The sequence below is a fragment of the Notothenia rossii genome (genome assembly GCF_949606895.1).
Source record: "Notothenia rossii genome assembly, chromosome: 2".
NCBI classification, from domain to species: Eukaryota; Metazoa; Chordata; class Actinopteri; order Perciformes; family Nototheniidae; genus Notothenia; species Notothenia rossii.
This window is the reverse complement of record NC_136904.1, coordinates 47,771,511-47,791,650: the sequence shown is the minus strand read 5'-3', so window position 1 is coordinate 47,791,650 and position 20,140 is coordinate 47,771,511. Positions and strand designations below refer to the sequence as shown.

The following is a 20,140-nucleotide window of genomic DNA, read 5'->3' as shown; positions in this document are numbered from 1 at the left end:
GAAACGTCATGTCGTTCTCCAGTACAGTCCTCCCACACTCCTTTGCATCTCTTCAGGAAGGCATGCATGTTTTCCTCCATGCCTTTCCTCAGGCCGGTGAGGGCATGTAAAATGCGTGTTTTCGGGTAGATGTGACGAATAGCAGCCCAATAATTCGACCTGATGTAGTTGAATGAAGTGTCATCTGGGTCGTGCGTGCAATTGGCATCGGAATCCACTGCTCTTGCCTCTAGTCGTCCTTCAATCCGTCTGAGCAGGGCCCTCATGTCTCCCAAGCACAGGTGGTCTTGGGCTGTGTATCTCTCCAGATCATTCACCCACTTCTGACCTCCTTTCGTGAGTGGAGGTAGTTTTGCCACTAATGCTTCCATGTCCCTGTGAGTCCATGATTGGTATCTTCTGTTGGTCTCCTCTTCCATTCTTCTCCCAAGTTCCTTTTCCATTATTCTGCCGAGTTCTTCCATTCTTCTGTTGGTTTTCTCTTCCATTCTTCTGCTGAGTTCTACCACATGTAAGCTGTTTGTCAATCCTTGGCTGGCATCTTCCAGATGGAATACCAGACTTGCAACCATAGCTTTTCTTTTTTCAGCTCTGTTCATAGCAATGTTTTCAGGTCCATACCAAGAGGGTTGTCCGGCTTTGATCCATGCTTTTTCCTGTTGTAGGTATTCAGCATTCTCATGTTCAACTACAGCTTTTCTATGGGCTTCCGTTGGTCCAGGCTGATCATCTGCTGGAATCAATCCTCTCGTTTGCCACTGTTCTAACAGTTTCTCCATTTGGTTCCATGTCTTCTGTCTTTTACTTGGAACTGTTAAATCTGATCTGATTTTTACCCTTTCCTTGATATCTGCAGTTGAGCCTGGCTCTGCGACTGGTCTCAACTTGGTGTCTTTTGGCGACATGTTTAAGTACTTGGATAATATTATTAAGTTATCAAAAATGAATTACTAATCCTCTGAATAGTACCTTTGTATTATTTACAAAGATATCCTATGTCATCTGAACTTCACTTTAAAATCTGGTAATTTTTAAAATAGAAATTGGAAAAATAAATTCAAATGTTGTAAAACTGAAATTGGAAAATCAAAATCAGACAAATTAAATTAAAATTATGCAAATTTTTAAAATCTGAATAAAATAAAAATGAACAGTAGTTGACTTAGTAATATGAAAATAGGAATATGGTGCAAATCCAAATAAACCGTGTACAGTGTATACTCAAGTTTATGAAATTATGCAAATGTCATAAAATGAGTCAACTACAATACTTCAATTCAAAGAAACCTCCTGTAATCTTTATCCGTGTGGTGAAGAATGTATTAACTGTAATACTTATTATGTCCGCTAGGGGAGCTGTTTTATTTTGAACTCCTCTCAAATGTATCAACTAGTACTTCCGGTTCATAAACCTACTTCCTGTTTATTTCCCCAAAATAATAAAGTTCAAATGACTTTCTTTGAAAAGCAGGAAAAACAAAACAACTCAATCTACTCTCAACGTTCATCTACACCATCCCTGTGTATTTAATCAGTAATTACCGGTTGTATCTTCACTCAAACTACTTCATCATCTAGTAATGCCAACTGGCTAGCTAACTAGCTTAGCAGTATAGCATAAACCTCATGTGACTGGGGGAAGGGGAACACTCAACATGTGCAGATTAAAACCACACTGCTTGACAATACAAAACAACACAATCTTCATTTATCTTAGCTCTAAATTCTATAGATGCTGACTTTAAAAGCTGATCTCATACCAAACTTGTACACAATCGTTTCAGCTTAGAACATCGCACAAAAATATACTTTTCGGCTTAAAAACTCCACACAATATACTTTATTAAACCAGACTACGCCGGTTTAACACATCAAACATATAGACTAACATTAATGGACCCAGTCCAGTGTAAACCAGATCAAATCTAGTGCCTCCCCAGAAGGTCTTAAGACTATGTAATATTCACATTAGTCGGGCGGCGCCGAAGATACAACAGAGATGAATAGAAACACTATATACAATCTCCACACCACTCGCAATCACCACATTATCACCACAGATCAATCTACAGATCACTACCAACGCTTGCACCTAATGTAAGTTATTTAACTATACAGTTTTTGAATTGAAGTCTCACCTTTCGTTTAGGCCCAGCCAAAAACTCCAGCAGTGAGTCTGTAGCCTGTCCTCCCCTTTGTGCAGCCTGGTGTGATGCTAGTTAGCTTGCAGCCTTCCCCTCTACTCAGCTCTATCCTGTTACAGGTCCACCCAGGGACGCCAAATTGAAAGCAATTCTAGAACCCTGAAGGCAGGAGAGACTGAAAAGAGTCAAGGGAAGCTTATAAAAGTTAACAGCATTTAATTACACAAAAGATGCGGTGGTGTACAAAATGAAATGTGCGAGTGGAGGCGCTCTCCACATCCGACCGGTCAGTTCAGGTCAGGGGGTCGAAGAGCTCATTTCTTGGCTTGCTCTTCCTGTTGTCATCTGAGGTCTTCTCCTATTGGCCGGCGTCGTCGGGGGGCGGGTCCAATGCAATTCCTGCCTTTTTCTGTAGCTAAATTGCATCATTCTGGCATCTGTGGTTATTTAAAGGCCCAGTGAAGTGTGCACCTGTGCATGATCTGTTATGCTAATACGTATAGTAATGACCAAAATTGTCCATTGGAACCCATATCAAAAAATGTTGGAATAGCAACAAATTTGACGAGTTTTGAATTTTCCGGGGAAATCTGCAGTCGACCTTTGCCTTCGTGGGCGTGGCTTGCGATCTACTGCGTGACGTCACGCGATGGACGCCGCTGCACTGTTTACATTCACCACCGTTCGTTTTTTCTCTTTTTCAAAGTCGAATTTCTCAACGTTTTTGAGCTATTATTTTCCTGGAAAGTGTGTCGGAGTCGACTGGAAGTGATTGCCAATCGAGAAAACCTGACAATGGAGGCGACAGTGAAGAAAGAGGGATGAAAAACACAGGGGAAACGATGCATTGCCGCTGGCTGTAGTAATGTCAAGTCTGCCGAAGTGGCGATGTTTCTGTTCCCAAAAGATGAAGGTGAGCCTGGCTGGTGTCATTGTTTCGGAGATTCTTTGATTGATCATGATAAATAAAGGCCACTGGTCGATTCGAGAGAGAGAGAGAAAGAGAGACTGAGAGAGTTACAGGGTTGTTGTTAGCATCTGGTGCTAGCTCGGAGCTAACGGAGATTAGCTGTTTCAACAATAAGGAGAGGGAGAGTGCTCTCCTGTGGGACTGAGAGAGATAACGTCAGCTCAGGGAGGTAAACTGTAGCCTAAGTTATCTCAGTGGGTTTGGTCATCTATGTAAACAAATATTTCCATCTATGTAATAATAGTTGTATAAAATAGGTTAAGAAATCATTCCAATGTTTTTTGATTATTGAAATATATGTTTCATATGAGTGTTGAGAGCTGTATCCGTAAATCTCTTAATGTTGCCCTCAAAGTGCACCAGATTGATCACTTTCCTCATCTATCCTGTCCGAAAAGCTGTCCAAATCAATCATTTCTCTCACACTAGTATCACTTTCCAGAGTCTCCGCCATGTTTACAATCGCAACTGGGTACATCTTGTGACGTCACAGCCACTATCGTCTGCAACTTCCGTTAAGCTCAGACGGCAAAATTAATAATTCATTAATTCATTAATTATGAATTATTAAAAATTATTTTAGCCATGAACAGGCACAATGATATGTAAGGAATGAAACTGCCATTTCATTTTGGTGCAAAAACATGCACTTCACTGGGCCTTTAAACATTCCCTGCTACACATTATTCAGCGTCAATAAATGAGTGCTAATCCCAGTGTGCTCAGTGTACAACATCACATGTCATTTCACCTTGGTTCAAGGTTTGAAATCGTACGATTCCGCCAGATGCTAAATGCTAACCAGAAGTGACGAATTTTCAGAATAAAAGTGTCAAGTTCATAGTTAGTGAACTTTCGGTTTTTCAGAATAAAACTGATTTAAATCTAATAGTGTATTTAATTCAAATTACGCCATATCAACATTGATTTTAATTTCTAACAGTATGTAGCCTAATGAGACATGGCTTACTCAACAGAGGGAACTTGTGGACTGTTATTTATCAGGAAATAGTTAGGCAAGTTTACGTGAATTTGAAAAACCATTTTGGGGTATTGTGCTACCACTTGCGCATTCATTGTATACAAATTGAAAGTTGTAAAGTTGTTAATGTCAAGGTAGTTAGGTTTGATGACTGAAATGTATGTTTAGGCTTGAGCCATCCCTTAAGCAATTTCCTTTTAGCAAACCGTTCCTAAACGGTTTCCTTTATCAACGCCCAAAAGGGAGAAATATTTTGAGGTTAATGGTAGGAGCACAATACATGAAGACGATCCCAGTTGACCACATATTCAGTTTGGCAGTTCTGTATTAAGGTCATGTTTCTCGGGTTGTAAACAAAAGCAGTTATCCAGTGCATCCAGAGGTCCCTTTACATTACATTTATGTTTTTATCCAAAGCGCCTTGCTACTTATTTGATTGCACTTATGCAAAACACGTTTGCCTCAGTCTCATAAATTCTGAACAAAATGTGTGGATGTAAATAATGTAAGGGAACATACATGCACACGTCTATATGTTGTCGACCGAAAAATTGACATGTCACATCACATGGAATGTAGACACAAATCGGAAGAATAATATCGCAAAAACAAAACAATAAATGGTTGACTGGATAAATACCACTATTTCTCTGCTATTAACTTTGACTGCACACAGTCCTATGACATGACGAGTATATTTTTGACCCTGTCTGGAAACATACCTTAAGCACGCTGTATTTCTTATTTCTAGATATATGAGTTAACCTCTTTGTCTTAAGCAAGTCAAGACCAACATTTGTTTAACTTGCACGGGTTGGACACAGGACTCCACTGGCCAAGGGGTTGCGGAAGATCCTGAGGAAGAGACAGTCACGCTGAACCTCACATCCTGTGACCCATCTGAACCAGAAAACAACTGGCAGGAGGCAGGGACCACAGAGAGCCAGGTGCCAGAGACAAGCACCGTGCAGGTGGAGGTGCTGAAGACCCCCCCCCCCCACGTGAAGCAGTGCACCATCATAGAGGTGGGGCAGGAGGAGCAGCCGCAGCGGGATGATGTGAGACAGGCTACCACCACGGAGGGGCCAAGTAATAAAATAGATAGATTGAATCGGAGGGATGAAACCCTCTTTAATGGTCACACATGCAGAGCACACAGCAGACAAAGTGACATTTGCTCTCTGAGATTTGCAGCTTTTATATTTATAAAAGCCAAGAGTGTTTTCCGATATTTTCCTAAAAGATTATTGTAGGTAACTTGTTGAGAAGTCATGCTTCTACAATATCTCAAAACACCTAATTGCACTTCTTGCATTTTTGGGAATAATGATTGTTCCAATAGGTAAATAATAATAACAACAATAGCTTAATCTAAATAACAATTTCACCTACAACTTCATAAATATGAAAGGAAAATGGGATACTTGGGTATGTGTGTATCCTTAGGTACTCGGATATAAATAAATATTAAATGTTTAGAAAAATACAGTCTTTCATTCCTGAACAGACATGTGGTTACTATATGGTTATACCTTTTTCACAAAAAAATGCAAAGCAACAGCAAGCTTACTTTACATTTGATAAATCACAAAATAAAACTCCTATGTGATTTGGTTTACACACAGAAGGGGTCTTACATTGTAGCGTTGGGCAGTAGGTCGATTACATCAAAATGATTTGGCTCATGTCCATATATTGTACGAGAGGTTGATATCATTAATATTGTGGTCTACCTAAAGCAATCCCTGACCATAGGGGTAAACTTTGAAGCAATCATGCAACAACGTCATGCAGCATATTTCAACTTTATACTCAAGAACTGCATTTAGATACGACACTGTCCCATAATGAACATACGGTGAATAAACTTAGGTTTTTGAATCAAAGTTAAATTCATTTAACGTTACAGCACAACATGTTAATATTTATCAAACTATTCCTTACACATAAAGTATGGAGTCAAGTATATAGGCAAGACAACAAAACACCTAGACTTCATAGATCAACCTCAATTAAATCGCAATAACAAAAGAATATCTGTACCTAACACCTATTGCATCATGTGATGCTGCATTTGTGGGATGTATTTTGAAACTTGAGTTTAAGCTTAACTTGATATACTGTATGTATATAGTAATATTTCTTCTTCAACCCACAGCTGTCAGGACAGGGTCCGTGAGGGACACAGTACTTGGTCCTAGACGCAAAAAGAAAAAGTCAGGTATATTAACAGTATTAAGTATTTTGACTGATTATAAACATTTGAATGAGTCGAATTGATTGGTATTCTAATAAATCTATCGACATGTACTTTAGCAAAGTGCATGTAAACGCAGTGATTGATGCTTCTTCAGTGAGTTAACAATGCTATATTGTGACTAATAACTATAACTGATACATTATCCAAAAATCCTAAGAGCTTTAATTGTCTAATTAGACTAAAATACATACAGTCATAGTTGATAAGGTGGTGATGAGAATGCTAGGCAGTAAACGAAGCAGCAGTGCAGTATTTTCTTTGGTCATCTCAGGCTCAGCAGTGGTATGGCCATTCAAAAAAGCATCCCATGTTAGGAATGAGAGCAGCTTGGTTCCATTTCAATGATGTATACAGTAACTTTTGACCAGTGATAACAGTGTGGTCACTTTTCATCGTGCAAGTCTGGTTGCTACTTAAGTGTTCATAGTTGTATTTATTTTATTTCTAATATGACTAATACTGTATGTGGAACCTGCTTTGATGTTCACAGATTGCTCCTACCACACTCGCCTAGAAACTTTCCCCATCAGGAGTGTAATAAAAGAAAGAATGAGAAAGGTTAGACGGGAATAAAAGTAATGCATAGGGTGTGCTTTATGATTTACAAACTTCCAACACAATTGTTTGCTAAATAGCTAATATGCGTTTGGTCTTTCCGAAATTAGAGATTTGTTTTCTTCTCTTGATAGGGAAAAGCAGAAATGTTGGTGGGGTGGGAGCCCTGTCCAGTATAATAATACTAATAATAATAATAATAGATTTAATTTGTTAGCGCTTTTACAGGTGCTCAAAGACGCTTTACAGATAATAGTGAAGAAAAAAAGAAAAGAGAAGAAAGGAACAACAAATAAATATATAGTTAAAGTTAAAGTCAAATAATACAAAAACAATCACACATGAAAAGCCAGATTGAAGAGGTGAGTTTTTGTGAGTTTTTTGAAGGTGGTGAGGTCGGTGCAGTCTCTGATGGGTTGTGGGAGTGAGTTCCAGAGGGAGGGGGCAGCGACGGAGAAGGCTCTGTCCCCCCAGTTCCGGTGATTGGCGCGGGTGGGGATGGATAGGAGGTTGGCTTCTGATGAGCGGAGGCAGCGGGAAGGGGTGTGGTGGTGCAGCAGGTCTGTGAGGTAGGGGGGGGGCTGGTTGTTGAGGGCTTTGTAAGTTATGAGGAGGACTTTGAAGTGGATTCTTTGACGGACGGGGAGCCAGTGGAGGTTCTGGAGGATGGGAGTGATGTGGTCTCGGGAGCGGGTGTGGGTGAGGAGGCGGGCAGCAGAGTTCTGGATATGTTGGAGTTTATTGAGGAGGTTGGATGGTATGCCATAGAGGATGCTATTACAGTAGTCGAGTCGTGAAGTGATGAATGCATGAATCAGGATTTCAGCAGCAGAGGAGGAGAGTGATGGGCGGAGACGGGCAATGTTTTTGAGGTGGAAAAAGGCGGTCCTGGTGATGAGATTTATGTGGTGGTTGAATTTGAGCTGACTGTCGAAAATGACTCCGAGGTTGTGGATGTGAGGGGGGGGAGATAGAGTGTGGCTGTCAATGGTGAAGTTGAAATTCTGGATGTCTTTGATACGGGATGGGGGGCCGATGATGATGATGTCTGATTTGGCACTGTTCAGTTGGAGATAGTTTGTTTGCATCCATGCTTTTATTTCTGAGAGACAGTTGGTGAGAGTGGAGTGTGTTGTGGGGGTGATGGTTTTTGTTGAGATATAAAGTTGGATGTCATCGGCGTAGCAGTGAAATTGAAGGTTGTGGCGACAAATTATTTTGCCAAGGGGGAGCATGTAAAGGATGAAGAGGAGGGGGCCAAGCACCGAACCCTGGGGGACGCCTTGGGACAGAGGAGCAGTGGAGGAGGTGCAGTTGTTGATGTTGATAAACTGATGTCTGTCGGTGAGGTAGGATTTCAGCCAGGAGAGTGCAGTGTCAGTGATGTTGAGTGATGATTCGAGGAGGGACAGCAGGATGGTGTGGTTGATGGTGTTGAATGCTGCGGTGAGGTCGAGGAGGATGAGGATGTTCAGGTTGCCGGTGTCAGAGGAGAGGAGGAGGTCGTTTGTGATTTTCAGAAGAGCTGTTTCTGTGCTGTGTTTTGATCGGAAACCGGATTGAAATGGCTCAAAGAGGTCATTGGAGCTGAGGTGGGATTTTAGTTGTGAGGCAATGACACGTTCAAGTATTTTTTGACAGAAAGGGGAGATTTGAGATGGGCCGGAAGTTGGACATGATGTCAGGTGTGAGTCCAGGTCTTTTGAGAATGGGTGTGACAGCAGCCAGTTTGAGAGAGGGGGGAACTGATCCAGATCTGAGGGAGGATTTAATGATGGTGGCAATGAGCTGGGACATGGCAGGGAGGCTCTCTTTAACAAATTTGGAGGGCATTGGGTCAAGTGTGTAGGTGGAGTTAATTCCAGACATGAAGTTGGACAGTTGCATGGGGGTCACAGGGGAGAAGTGGGACAGGGGCTGTGAGGTGAAGGGGGGGGAGCCAGGAGAGGAGGTGGGGGGTGCTGATGAGGGTGTCAGATTGCTGTAAATGTTGCTGATTTTGGTTTGGAAAAACGAAAGGAAGGAGTTGCACTGTTCGGTGGTGAAGGACGAGGTGGCGTTGTCACAGGGTTTGAGAAGTTTGCTGATGGTGGAGAAGAGACGCTTGGGGTTGCTGGAGCCAGACTGAATGAGTTGTGAGTAGTTGTGACGACCCCTGCTTCACTGCCTGTGCTGGTGTGGGTGTGCCTTTGTGTGTGGGTGTGTGTGCTTCTCTCTCCCTGATTGTATCCAGGTGCAGCCTCTCTCCAGGTGCTCCCAATCTGATCAGCGCCTCCATAAAGGGTCTAAGTAGGCTGCAGTGGCTCTCTCTCTGCCCGGGGGAACGTAGGAGGAAGAGCAGCCCGGAACAGCTATCCTCCTGCATAGAGCTTGTTAACCCTGTTTGGTGGTCGGTTGTTTTGGGGAGTGTGAATAAACTCCTCTTTTTTCCGTACTCACGTCGTCGTCTCATCGCTGCGTTTGTTATGGCTGAGAGCCAAGCCATGACAGCTGGGGGCTCGTCCAAACCGGTAAGATAAGCTTGGGTGCGTGTGAGTTCGTTCGTTATTTTGTGTGGGGTTTCTCCTGATAGGTGGTAGCGACGGTTCCCTTGGGACCGTTGTGCGGGGTGTTAATGTTGTGGTGAAAGTGGCTGAAGCTTCGGTTTGGGGGCATGGCCGTGGTCGTAGTATTTTTGCTAGCTTGCTAGTCGCTTTGCTCGGCCAGCGGTCTTTAGTGCATAAGTACCCGCCGCAAGTAACCACATGAAGACCAGGGAGGAGATTAGTTAGCGGGTGTCGTAGTTAGTGGGGAAACTCCAATCAGTTTTTTTTTTTTCTCTTTTCTCTCTTTTGTCTCACTGTAAACTCGGTGTTGCGTTGTAGTATGGCGGAGGTAGACGCGTTTATCAGTGCTCCCTCTCAGGAAGCCCTTGAAAATTTCTCAATGGAGCAGCTGCTCGTTATTGCGGAACATTTCTCGGTGGAAGTCGTTGGCGATAAGAGGCTAAAAAGCACTATAAAAACCTCTATTGTGTCAGTATTACGTGAAACGGGTGTGCTTCCGGAAGTTAAGGAGTGGGTGTTAAAACCTCTGTTGCAGGCTAGTTTACTGTCCTTTGAGCAGCAGAAGGAGATGTTGTTGTTGCAGCTGAGTCATGACAAAATGAGGTATGAGATGGAGTTTGAAAAGGAGATTGCAGTGGAGAGGATGCGGCAGGAGACTGAGAAAGCTAAACTTGATATGGAAGGACAGCGTCTTTCCATAGGCAGAGGTAGTGCGGTGTTGGGTGAGCGGCACGGTGAACAGGTGCCCAGGTCTCCTCAGCGGTTCGATGCTAACAACTTGCGCTTGTTGCCGCAATTTAATGAAAGTGATCCTGATACTTTTTTTTGCTTTTTGAACGGGTGGCTAAAGCTAGGGATTGGCCGGATGCAGACTGTGCCCTGATGCTTCAGTGTGTACTCACAGGAAGAGCACAGTCCGCATATTCCGCGTTGTGTTCGGAGGATAGCTCTAGCTATGTTAAAATAAAATGGGCGGTGCTTAGAGCTTATGAACTTGTTCCAGAGGCTTATCGACAGCGTTTTAGGTCCTTGGAGAAAAAACAGGGTCAGACTTATGTGGAAATGGCGAGGGATTTGTCTGTTCATTTTAAACGTTGGTTAGCTGCTATGGACATCACTTCCTTTGACAAATTGGGTGAACTCATGATTTTGGAACAGTTCAAAAACATCCTTCCTGACAGCATTGCAACCTATATAATAGAACACAGGGTAACTTCGGCATCCGAGGCTGCAGTAGCAGCGGATGAGTTTGTGTTACTGCATAAGGGCAGGTTCGGAGGGCGTGCTGGAGATCTACCTGTGTTTGGGGGAAGTGGAAGGTCTGTTGATGTTGGGTCATTGGGGATGGATCTAAAGAAAGTGGCTTGGGAGAAATCTGAGGATAGTTGTAACTATTGTCGTGAGAAAGGCCATTGGAAACCAGACTGTCCGGTGCTTAGAGCAAAATCCAAGGGAGGAAGATTTGTGGGTAAACCGGTTGCGTTTGCTGCTCCTGTGAGTAGCTGCTGTGTTGACGAGGTGCTTACGGACCACTTATGTGGACCTGAGGTTCTGGCGTCCTATGCTCCTTTTATAAGAGACGGCTTGGTGTCATTGGTGGGTAGCAATGTCAAAGTTCCAATTAAAATGTTGAGGGATACAGGTGCATTTGACTCCTTTATTGTTGACTCGGTTCTGCCTTTGTCTGAGGAAAGTGACACTGGTGACACGGTTCAGACTCGGGGGATGGGATTAACGGTTTTTCCTGTTCCTGTCCATAGGATGTATCTCAACTGTGACCTTGTTAAAGGGGATGTAGCTATTGGGGTACGTCCAGCTTTTCCAATCGAGGGGATACATTTCATTCTGGGTAACGATTTGGCAGGTGGTAAAGTCTGGGCTGATGGCCCTTCTGTGTTGTTAGTCACTGGTGGTCTGATTGAGTCAGCATCTGAGAAGCGCTCTACAGTGGTACCAGACGTTACGGCCGCGTGTGTGATCACAAGGGCTAGGGCCAAAAGGGATCAGGACTTGCTATCACATGGGAAGTCAACTGACACAGTGGAGGTTCCATCTTTGTCTGAGTTTTCGGTGTTACTTACACACCATGAGGTGGGAGAGGAGCAACGTCAGGATGCTTCGCTGAAAGGCCTTTTTGACTGTGCTGTGCCAGTGGCAGAGAGGGAAAACGCTTCAAGTGGATACATGTTGCGTAATGACTTGTTGTTTAGGAGATGGAGGGCTGTTGATGGTGCAGGGACTGAGGTTTTCCAGCTGGTGGTGCCAACTAAGCTTCGTCCTCTTGTCCTGAAAGTCGCACATGATGAGTGTGGACACTTTGGGGTTCGGAAAACATATTGGAACATCCTGAAACACTACTTCTGGCCACGTCTTAAGACAGATGTGTCGCAGTATATTAGAACATGTCATGTGTGTCAGCTGACAGGGAAACCGAACCAGAAGATCAAACCAGCACCACTACAGCCGATACAAGTGGTAAGTGAACCATTTACACATCTCATTGTGGATTGTGTGGGCCCTTTACCATGTTCAAAGTCTGGTTGCAAATATCTGCTGACTGTGATGTGTCAAACCACTAGGTATCCAGCGGCTTATCCTTTGAGGTCGATTACAACTAAGGCGGTGGTTAGGGCCTTGTTGCAGTTTATCTCAATATTTGGTATTCCTAAGGTCGTTCAGAGTGATCAAGGCTCCAATTTTTCGTCTCACATGTTTGCTCAGGTGTTGAAGCTTTTGAAGATTAAGAAGAACCAGTCAACAGCTTACCACGCCCAAAGTCAGGGTGCTTTGGAAAGGTTTCACCAGACATTGAAATCCTTGTTACGTGCTTACTGTACTGAGCTAGATGGAGACTGGGAGGAAGGTCTTCCTTGGTTGATGTTGGCTGCAAGGGAGGCGGTACATGAAGGTACGGGGTTTAGCCCTAATGAGTTGGTTTTCGGACATGCTGTACGGGGCCCCTTGGCAGTGCTGAAAGAGGGTTGTGTGGACACTGAGCCACCACGGAGCTTGGTGGATTATGTGAATGGCTTCAGACGTCGTTTGATTGTTGCTTTAAGTATGGCACGGGAAAAGTTGTCAGTGTCTCAAAGTAAAATGAAGGAGTTGTATGACCGTCGTTCGGCACGACAGGAGTTTAATCCAGGTGACCAGGTTCTATCACTTATGCCTATTGTTGGTTCCCCATTTCAGGCTAAATATTCAGGTCCGTACACTATCATTGAGAAAACTTCTGATTTAAATTATGTTGTGGCAACACCAGAACGAAGGAAGACTAAACGCCTCTGTCATGTAAATCTTCTGAAACCCTACCACAAGCGGGAGGTTAACACGGACACAGAGGTGGAGAAGGATGAGGTGCAGCCGGCTGTTGCGGTGACACATGGTTTGACGCATGAGGGAGATGTAGTGCCTGAACCTGATGATAGTTTGCTCTGTGGTCATTTGAGAAATTCGGAATCGCTAGATAATTTAGACGGGTTGTTGTCTCATTTGGCGGAATCAAGACGTGAGGAACTCTCAGCATTGGTACACAAATATCTGTGTCTGTTTGGAGACACTCCGTCGCAAACTGACTGGGCTGAGCATGATATTGATGTTGGGGACGCTCAGCCGATTAAGCAACATTTTTATCGCATGCCACCAGTTAAGCGCAATCGGCTGGATGCAGAGATTAATTACATGTTGGAGAACAAAATTGCTGTCCCATCAGCATCTAGTTGGGCGTCTCCATGTATTTTGGTGCCAAAGCAGGATGGGACACCTAGATTCTGTACTGATCTAAGAAAAGTGAATGCGGTGACAAAATCTGACTCTTTTCCTTTGCCACGGATGGATGACTGTACAGATCAGGTGGGGTCCGCAAAGTATGTTAGCAAATTTGATTTGCTTAAAGGTTATTGGCAGATCCCCTTGTCCAAGCGGGCACAGGAAATAGCAGCATTTATCACACCATCTGGACTTTATTCATATAAGGTAATGCCGTTTGGGTTAAAAAATGCTCCTGCTACATTCCAACGTTTGATGAATCGCGTGGTGTCGGGTTTAGAGGGTTGTACGGTGTATCTAGACGATTTGGTAATTTGCAGTGACACTTGGACTGCTCATGTTCAGCGCATCGAGAGGTTGTTTGAACGGTTGACGGAGGCACATCTGACTATTAATTTGGCCAAATGTGCCTTTGCAAAGGCAACAGTGACATATCTTGGCCATGTGGTGGGTCAGGGTTGTGTGGCTCCAGTTCTGGCCAAGGTCAGAGCAATATCTGAATACCCACAACCCACAACCAAAAAGGAACTCCAGAGATTTGTGGGTATGGTGGGTTACTACAGGAGGTTCTGTGAACATTTTTCCACTACAGTGTTTCCTTTGACTGAACTTCTTAGGGCTAAGGTAAAATATATTTGGTCGGTCGACTGTCAGAGAGCGTTTGATAGGGTTAAGTCTCTGTTGTGTTCCTCTCAGGCGTTAGCGGCTCCATGTTTTGATCGTCCTTTTAGTCTCCAAGTAGATACAAGCCAGGTGGGAGTCGGTGCGGTTCTGCTCCAGCTTGACAAGGGGGGGGGCGGAGAGACCCGTCAGTTTCTTTTCAAAGAAACTTAACAGTTACCAAAGGAATTATTCGGTGATTGAGAAGGAAGCGTTAGCACTCATTTGGGCGTTGCAGCATTTCACTGTATATGTGGGAGCAGGAGGACCAATTTTGGTTTACACAGATCACAATCCCCTGACCTTTTTGCATTCAATGAAGTGTCCTAACCAAAGACTGACGAGGTGGTCTTTGTTTCTTCAGGCTTACAACCTTGATGTTAGGCACATTAGGGGGTCTGACAATGTTATTGCTGACGCGCTGTCACGAGCCCCATGGCACTAAGTATGGTTAGGTCTTACCTTAATGTATATATATTGACTGTCATACTGTGATAAATCTTTCTTGCTCTGCCCATTCTTTTTAAATAGTGCTTCTCAGATACTGGTGTTGCTAAAGGTGTGGCTGGGCGTTGAAGGAGAGGATTGCTGTGTGAAGATGGTGTTTTTTTTGTTGTTGTTTTTTTCATTAGGGACCTGGGGGAGTTCCATATGTGGGGTTTTGTTTTCCATGACCTTTTGCTTTGGTTTGGGATGGGGTTGGTTGGTGGTGCCGGTGGCCCTGGGGACACCGACTTTAAGGGGGGGGTGTGACGACCCCTGCTTCACTGCCTATGCTGGTGTGGGTGTGCCTTTGTGTGTGGGTGTGTGTGCTTCTCTCTCCCTGATTGTATCCAGGTGCAGCCTCTCTCCAGGTGCTCCCAATCTGATCAGCGCCTCCATAAAGGGTCTAAGTAGGCTGCAGTGGCTCTCTCTCTGCCCGGGGGAACGTAGGAGGAAGAGCAGCCCGGAACAGCTATCCTCCTGCATAGAGCTTGTTAACCCTGTTTGGTGGTCGGTTGTTTTGGGGAGTGTGAATAAACTCCTCTTTTTTCCGTACTCACGTCGTCGTCTCATCGCTGCGTTTGTTATGGCTGAGAGCCAAGCCGTGACAGTAGTAATTAGACCGGGCTGCTTTGAGTGCATTACTGTACTGCTGGAGATAGTCTTTGTAGATTTGAAGATGGACTGTTAGTGTGGTTTTCTTGTGTTGGCGTTCAAGTTGACGTTTCCTTGATTTCATTTGGCGGAGTTCGGGGGTATACCAGGGGGCGGAGTGTATGAAAGAGACATTTTTAGTTTTTGTGGGGGCCAGTTCATTGAGAAAGAAGGAGAGGGTGCTGTTATAATAGTCCACAAGTTCAGATGGGTTTTCAGAAAGTGGGGGGGGGGAGGCAGACATCTTGCAGGTAATGGAGGCAGTGATTGCTGAAGGTGAGATGGATTTGAGGTTTCTGTAGGTTATTGTGCGTTTTTGCTTTTGGGCGGGGATGGGGATGTTGATATCCATGATGATGGCCAGGTGATCAGAGATGTGGAGATTGAGGCTGGACAGATGATGGATGGTGAGACCAGTGGAGCAGACCAAGTCCAGGATGTGACCACGGCTGTGTGTTGGGAAGTTGATGTGTTGAGAGAAGTTGCAGCAATGAAGGGTTTCCTTAAATTCAGAGGCATATTTGCAGGTCCGGTCATCAATATGAATGTTAAAATGTTAAGTATGGTATATATCTTCCAGTTACTTGGCTTCATGTCATCTGATGTAGTCCCATGTTGGAGAACAAACACATGATATTTAACAAATGCAAAACATCCAAATCTACCCCCAGTCCTCTTATATATTTCACTGCTGTTATTCTGAAGCAGCTGAAGTAGTGTAGGAACAAATAATTGTTTAACTTCATTGTTGTTAATGTATGTGTTTTTGTTTGTTTTTATTGTTTGTTAGAACATTTGTTTTCATTTCTATGTTCACTTTTTCTAAATGGTAAATGAAACATTTACTTATATAAATTGAGTTATAATATGTTTGCTTCACACATGGTTTATGCTTTTCGGAAAGACGAAACCAGTAACTGTAACTAACATTATTCCATTCTATTTTCAGTGGCAAGGAGTGGGCTCATTCCTGGCAGCCGAAGAATTCTCCGAGATAATGCATACAAATAAAATCTGTTATTTGAACAGCAGTTTTGTTTTTGCACGTTTGTTCTCTTGTTTATATGCTCCATTTGAGTCATATTTAATATGTTTCTATTCGAAATAAGATGAAAACCTCCACCAAAATGCATTTGAATTTTTAGGAAATTACAGTTGAAATACTACATGATTTCATTGTCAGTGATAGGAACACCATAACCTATTTTAAGCATATTCATGTGTGAAATCTGGTACTTTGCCATCCACTGCCTTATCTAATTTGTTTAACTTCCGAAGTATAACGCTTTGGAGGTAGGCTTGCATATAAAGCGTCTTTGGGTTTCAGAAAAGCGCTCTAAAAATAAAATGTATTATTATTATATCATTTAATTATAGGCCTAATTAAAATGATCCTGATCTGGATCACTGGTTTTGCTACTACATTTGAAAGCTTTTGGGGACAAATGCTTGAGATATTAAAATGGTAGTGATTACTTTGAATTTTCTTTTTCACTTATTGAAAACCACAACTCGAGTATCAGGATGGTCTTTATCTGGAAAGTTATCCACATCTCATCACCACGTTGTCACGGCGACCCTTTGTCACGTCACAGATACGGTACCCGAACTCAGATCGCCACCCAAACGATACTGCCGTTGCTAAGGAGGCAAAAGTGCAAATTTGTATTTTATATTTTTTTAAACACAGGGTTTGGTTTCAGATCGCGCCCGATTGACGGATTTCTGAAAGGGAATGGAGCCTATACAGCCGTCAACGCAAGACAAGTCGAACGAGTCCACGCACACACGCCGGAAGAACTACAAATATGTCAGCTCTGTGTACTTCGTAACGATTGTTGGGCGCGTATCTAATGGGAATTGTAGTTTGTAGCACTGTTCTCATATCATTTCAATGGGTTAACTTTCTATTCTTCTGTGTTTTTGTATGTTTTGAGCTGAGGTGCCAACTCAACATACAATGTTGATGAAATGAATGAAATTTGGTGATGATTCATGGTTTTTGTGTTAATGTAGTAGCAGTTAAAACAGGACCGGTCAAATTTGACCGCGAACACCAAAGTAAGGGGGGGAAACGAATACAATAGGAGGGTTTTAATGTAACCATTGCTTATGACATTGATGATATTTTAAATCAAAAAACATATTCCCTAAAATGTGGAAGCTCTGGATGCCATACAAATGAATAGTTGATATTTTTTAGGGCCACAACTTTGGCACTCGAGCACCTAGTGTTACCAAACGCATTTCAATGGTGAACTATCCAAACATATTGCATATGACAACATTTTCCACTACGATGAAAGGCGTATAAGCCAAAAAAAACTTATTCTGGTTCCATCATGGTTAACCCCACCCATCCTCTCCACCTGCAGCTGGACAGACAGATACCCCCCCCCCCCACCTGGACAGACAGGAGCTCCTTCTCCAACAGACTGCTGCAGCTCCGCTGTAACAGGAACCGATACAGGAAAACATTCCTGCCCACTTTTATATTTGATCCAATCGGTATATTGGTATATTTACACCATTTGCACAGCTGATAGTAAGGGACATCTAGTGGTTAAAGCACGTTATTGAAATGTATTATTAGATATTAATAGGAGACACAGACAGACAAACTAATAAGGCTGTATTTAAACATTAAAGAATACTTTAGGTTAAGGTCTTATTTTGAATAAGAAAAAAGCTTTGGGGGTATAAATATTAAGCCTGACAAAGTACTAATATATTGCTTTCCTGCAATGTTAACTACTGTATGTTTAAGCACTTATTTTAACTGATATTATACATATGTATTATACTCTTATAAGATGTACTGTATGTAGATAGTATAAGAAATGTGCAGAATATGACAGTTTAATGGTGGAGGTATACACACATATTGTCACGGTTTGTGAAACAAGCAGGACCCAAATGCAGATATACAGATGTAGCACTTCATTTCAGACTCCAGCTTACAGCTTCCTGCCTACGACCTGCCTAAAACCAGTATAGAGGAATGTTAAGCCCTCCCAATATTTTCCAAGAGGGCGTTGCTAGATTTTCAATTTCAGGTTTTAACCAGGAGATGGCGCTTTATTCACAAATACAGAAAGACAAGTTTCATGGACTTTCAGTTGTGTTTTGAAGAGCATTTGAACAAATCAATATTTTAGATCAACTAAAGTATATCTAATCTTGTAATTCAATAATATATAGTGTTTATATATTAAATAATCATAATAATAATGTAAATGTTTACATTACACTTCTTTATTTGTTATGCTCATACTTTTACCTTTACAATCGTTTGCTTTAATATGTGTTATGGTTTAGGTGTGTTGCTTTCTCCCCCTCCCCTCTGTCTTCTCTCTCTCTCCTGTGCAGTGTGGTGATCGTTAGAAGGCTCAGCTGGTTCACAATGAGGAGCACCTGTACTCATCTAATCAACTCCTCCATAAAACCCTGGTCATGTTCACACTCCAGTGCCAGATAATCCCGTCTCACTCGGTAGAGCGGAATGTCGTAGTAGCCTAGCTTAGTGTGATTTTCTCTTGCTGTTTTTGTTGAAGAGTAACCTTGTTTTTTCCTCTGTTTTTCCAGTGTCTGCTCGAGCCAGCCTGAGTCCTGCTGCCGCCACCAGCGTGAACTAGATCCACCTTCATTTTGTGGATTGTTTTTTAGTTGCTCCTTTTTTCCTTTATTAAACTTTGTTAAAAGACTGAATCCATCTGGTCGCTGCCATTGTAGGTCCTGAACTTTGGACCCAGCCCTAACAGAATTATCTGGCCAAAAAACATGGACCCGGCAGAGACTGATTTTTTTAGGCAGGCCCTGTTCTCACAGGGGGCGCTTGTGGGTCAGCACGAGTCCGTCCTGAGAAGCTTGAATGAAAAGCTTGACCAACTCACGACGGGTATGATTCAGCTGAGCGGTCGCATGGAAGACGTGGCGACCCGGCTTACCCAAGATCCTGTTCCATTCCCTCCAGCTCCCTCTCCCGTTTCACCGTCTGCTCATCCAGCAACACTGAGTCCAGGTCTCCGGGAGCCACATATTCCCATCCCCGCTAGATATCCAGGGACATGCAGCCAATTCCTTCATCAGTGCTCGTTAGTTTTCAGTCAGCAGCCAGTTACATATGCCTCTGATCAGTCTAGAGTAGCTTTTGTTATGAGCCTTCTTTCTGAGAGAGCCTCCGCTTGGTCGCTGGCAGTTTCTTCTAACAAGCCTTACCTGTGTTCAGATTATAATGCTTTCTCCGGAGAGCTGCGTAAGGTTTTTGACCACCCTGTTAGGGGTAAGGAGGCAGGCAGCCAGCTTCTCTCTCTCCGTCAGGGAAGAGACTCAGTTTCCCAATATGCCCTGGATTTCCGTATTTTAGCTGCAGAGTGTACTTGGGACCAAGCGGCTTTACAGAGTGTGTTTTTAAGAGGCTTGGCGGACGAAATCAACGACGAATTAGCCGCTAGGGACGAGACTTCCGACTTAGAGGAGTTAATTAGTCTGGCTATTCGTCTAGATAACCGGTTGAGGGAGAGACGTAGGGAGAGGTCAGTCAGGCAGAGGGCCTTCTTCCCTTCCCCCCTTTCCTGTGTGTCACCAGCTGTTCCTCGCCCACCTCCGGAGCCCGCCAGTGTTCGTTTGCCGTTCTCGCCAGCATCTCAACCCACGCCTCACCAGGAGGAGCCCATGCAGATCGGTCGGATGAAGTTGACTGAAGCAGAGCGCCAACGCAGGTTCCGTCTGAGGTTGTGCAACTACTGCGGACAAGGGGGTCATTACATCGCGGGGTCTCCCGAGATGCCAAAAGAGCGGGCTCATCAGCCATAAGGGGAACGCTGGTGAGCCATTCTTCCATTTCCTCATCCCCTGGTCGTCATATTCAAATCCCAGGTATGCTACATGACACATATTCCCTCCAGATCCTCATTGATTCTGGTGCTGATGACAATTTCATTGACTCTAGCATCATCTCTAAGTTGTCCATTCCCACTATTGAACTGGCTAATTCCAAAGAAGTGTTAGCATTAGATGGCAGACTATTAGCTGAGGTCACGCACCGCACAGCTCCCATTACGCTGACCATGTCCGGTAATCATCAAGAGACTGTAGAACTTTTTGTTATCTCCTCTC

The 20,140-nt window shown here is 43.5% G+C and overlaps 1 protein-coding gene across 4 annotated transcripts; it reads left to right on the top strand.

Annotated features, from left to right (window-relative positions):
* Positions 1-2,603: 2,603 nt before the first annotated feature.
* On the top strand, positions 2,604-16,050 carry LOC307029884 (uncharacterized protein). 4 transcript variants are annotated; one of them, XR_013805434.1, is made up of 6 exons: positions 2,604-3,057; positions 4,921-5,154; positions 6,255-6,317; positions 6,847-6,914; positions 7,046-7,063; positions 15,972-16,050. XR_013805434.1 is itself a non-coding variant. In XM_079665977.1 (4 exons), exons 1-3 carry the CDS (start codon positions 3,010-3,012, stop codon positions 6,273-6,275), a joined length of 303 nt encoding a protein of 100 aa, XP_079522103.1. In that variant the 5' UTR covers positions 2,604-3,009; the 3' UTR covers positions 6,276-6,317; positions 15,972-16,050. The 4 variants fall into 4 exon arrangements, 3 of the variants coding, with proteins under 3 accessions (XP_079522103.1, XP_079522102.1, XP_079522101.1); XM_079665977.1 differs by lacking the exons at positions 6,847-6,914; positions 7,046-7,063; XM_079665976.1 differs by lacking the exons at positions 7,046-7,063; positions 15,972-16,050 and having other exon boundaries at positions 6,847-7,032.
* Positions 16,051-20,140: the final 4,090 nt, after the last annotated feature.

What these genes read in the sequence shown, in the direction of transcription:
- LOC307029884 (XM_079665975.1), top strand. Translation starts at nt 3,010, where the DNA reads ATGTCAAGTCTGCCGAAGTGGCGATGTTTCTGTTCCCAAAAGATGAAG. An exon ending in TACCACCACGGAGGGGCCAA is followed by an intron (nt 5,186 to 6,254) that starts GTAATAAAATAG and finishes TTCAACCCACAG; the next exon opens with CTGTCAGGACAGGGTCCGTG. An exon ending in ACGCAAAAAGAAAAAGTCAG is followed by an intron (nt 6,318 to 6,846) that starts GTATATTAACAG and finishes TGATGTTCACAG; the next exon opens with ATTGCTCCTACCACACTCGC.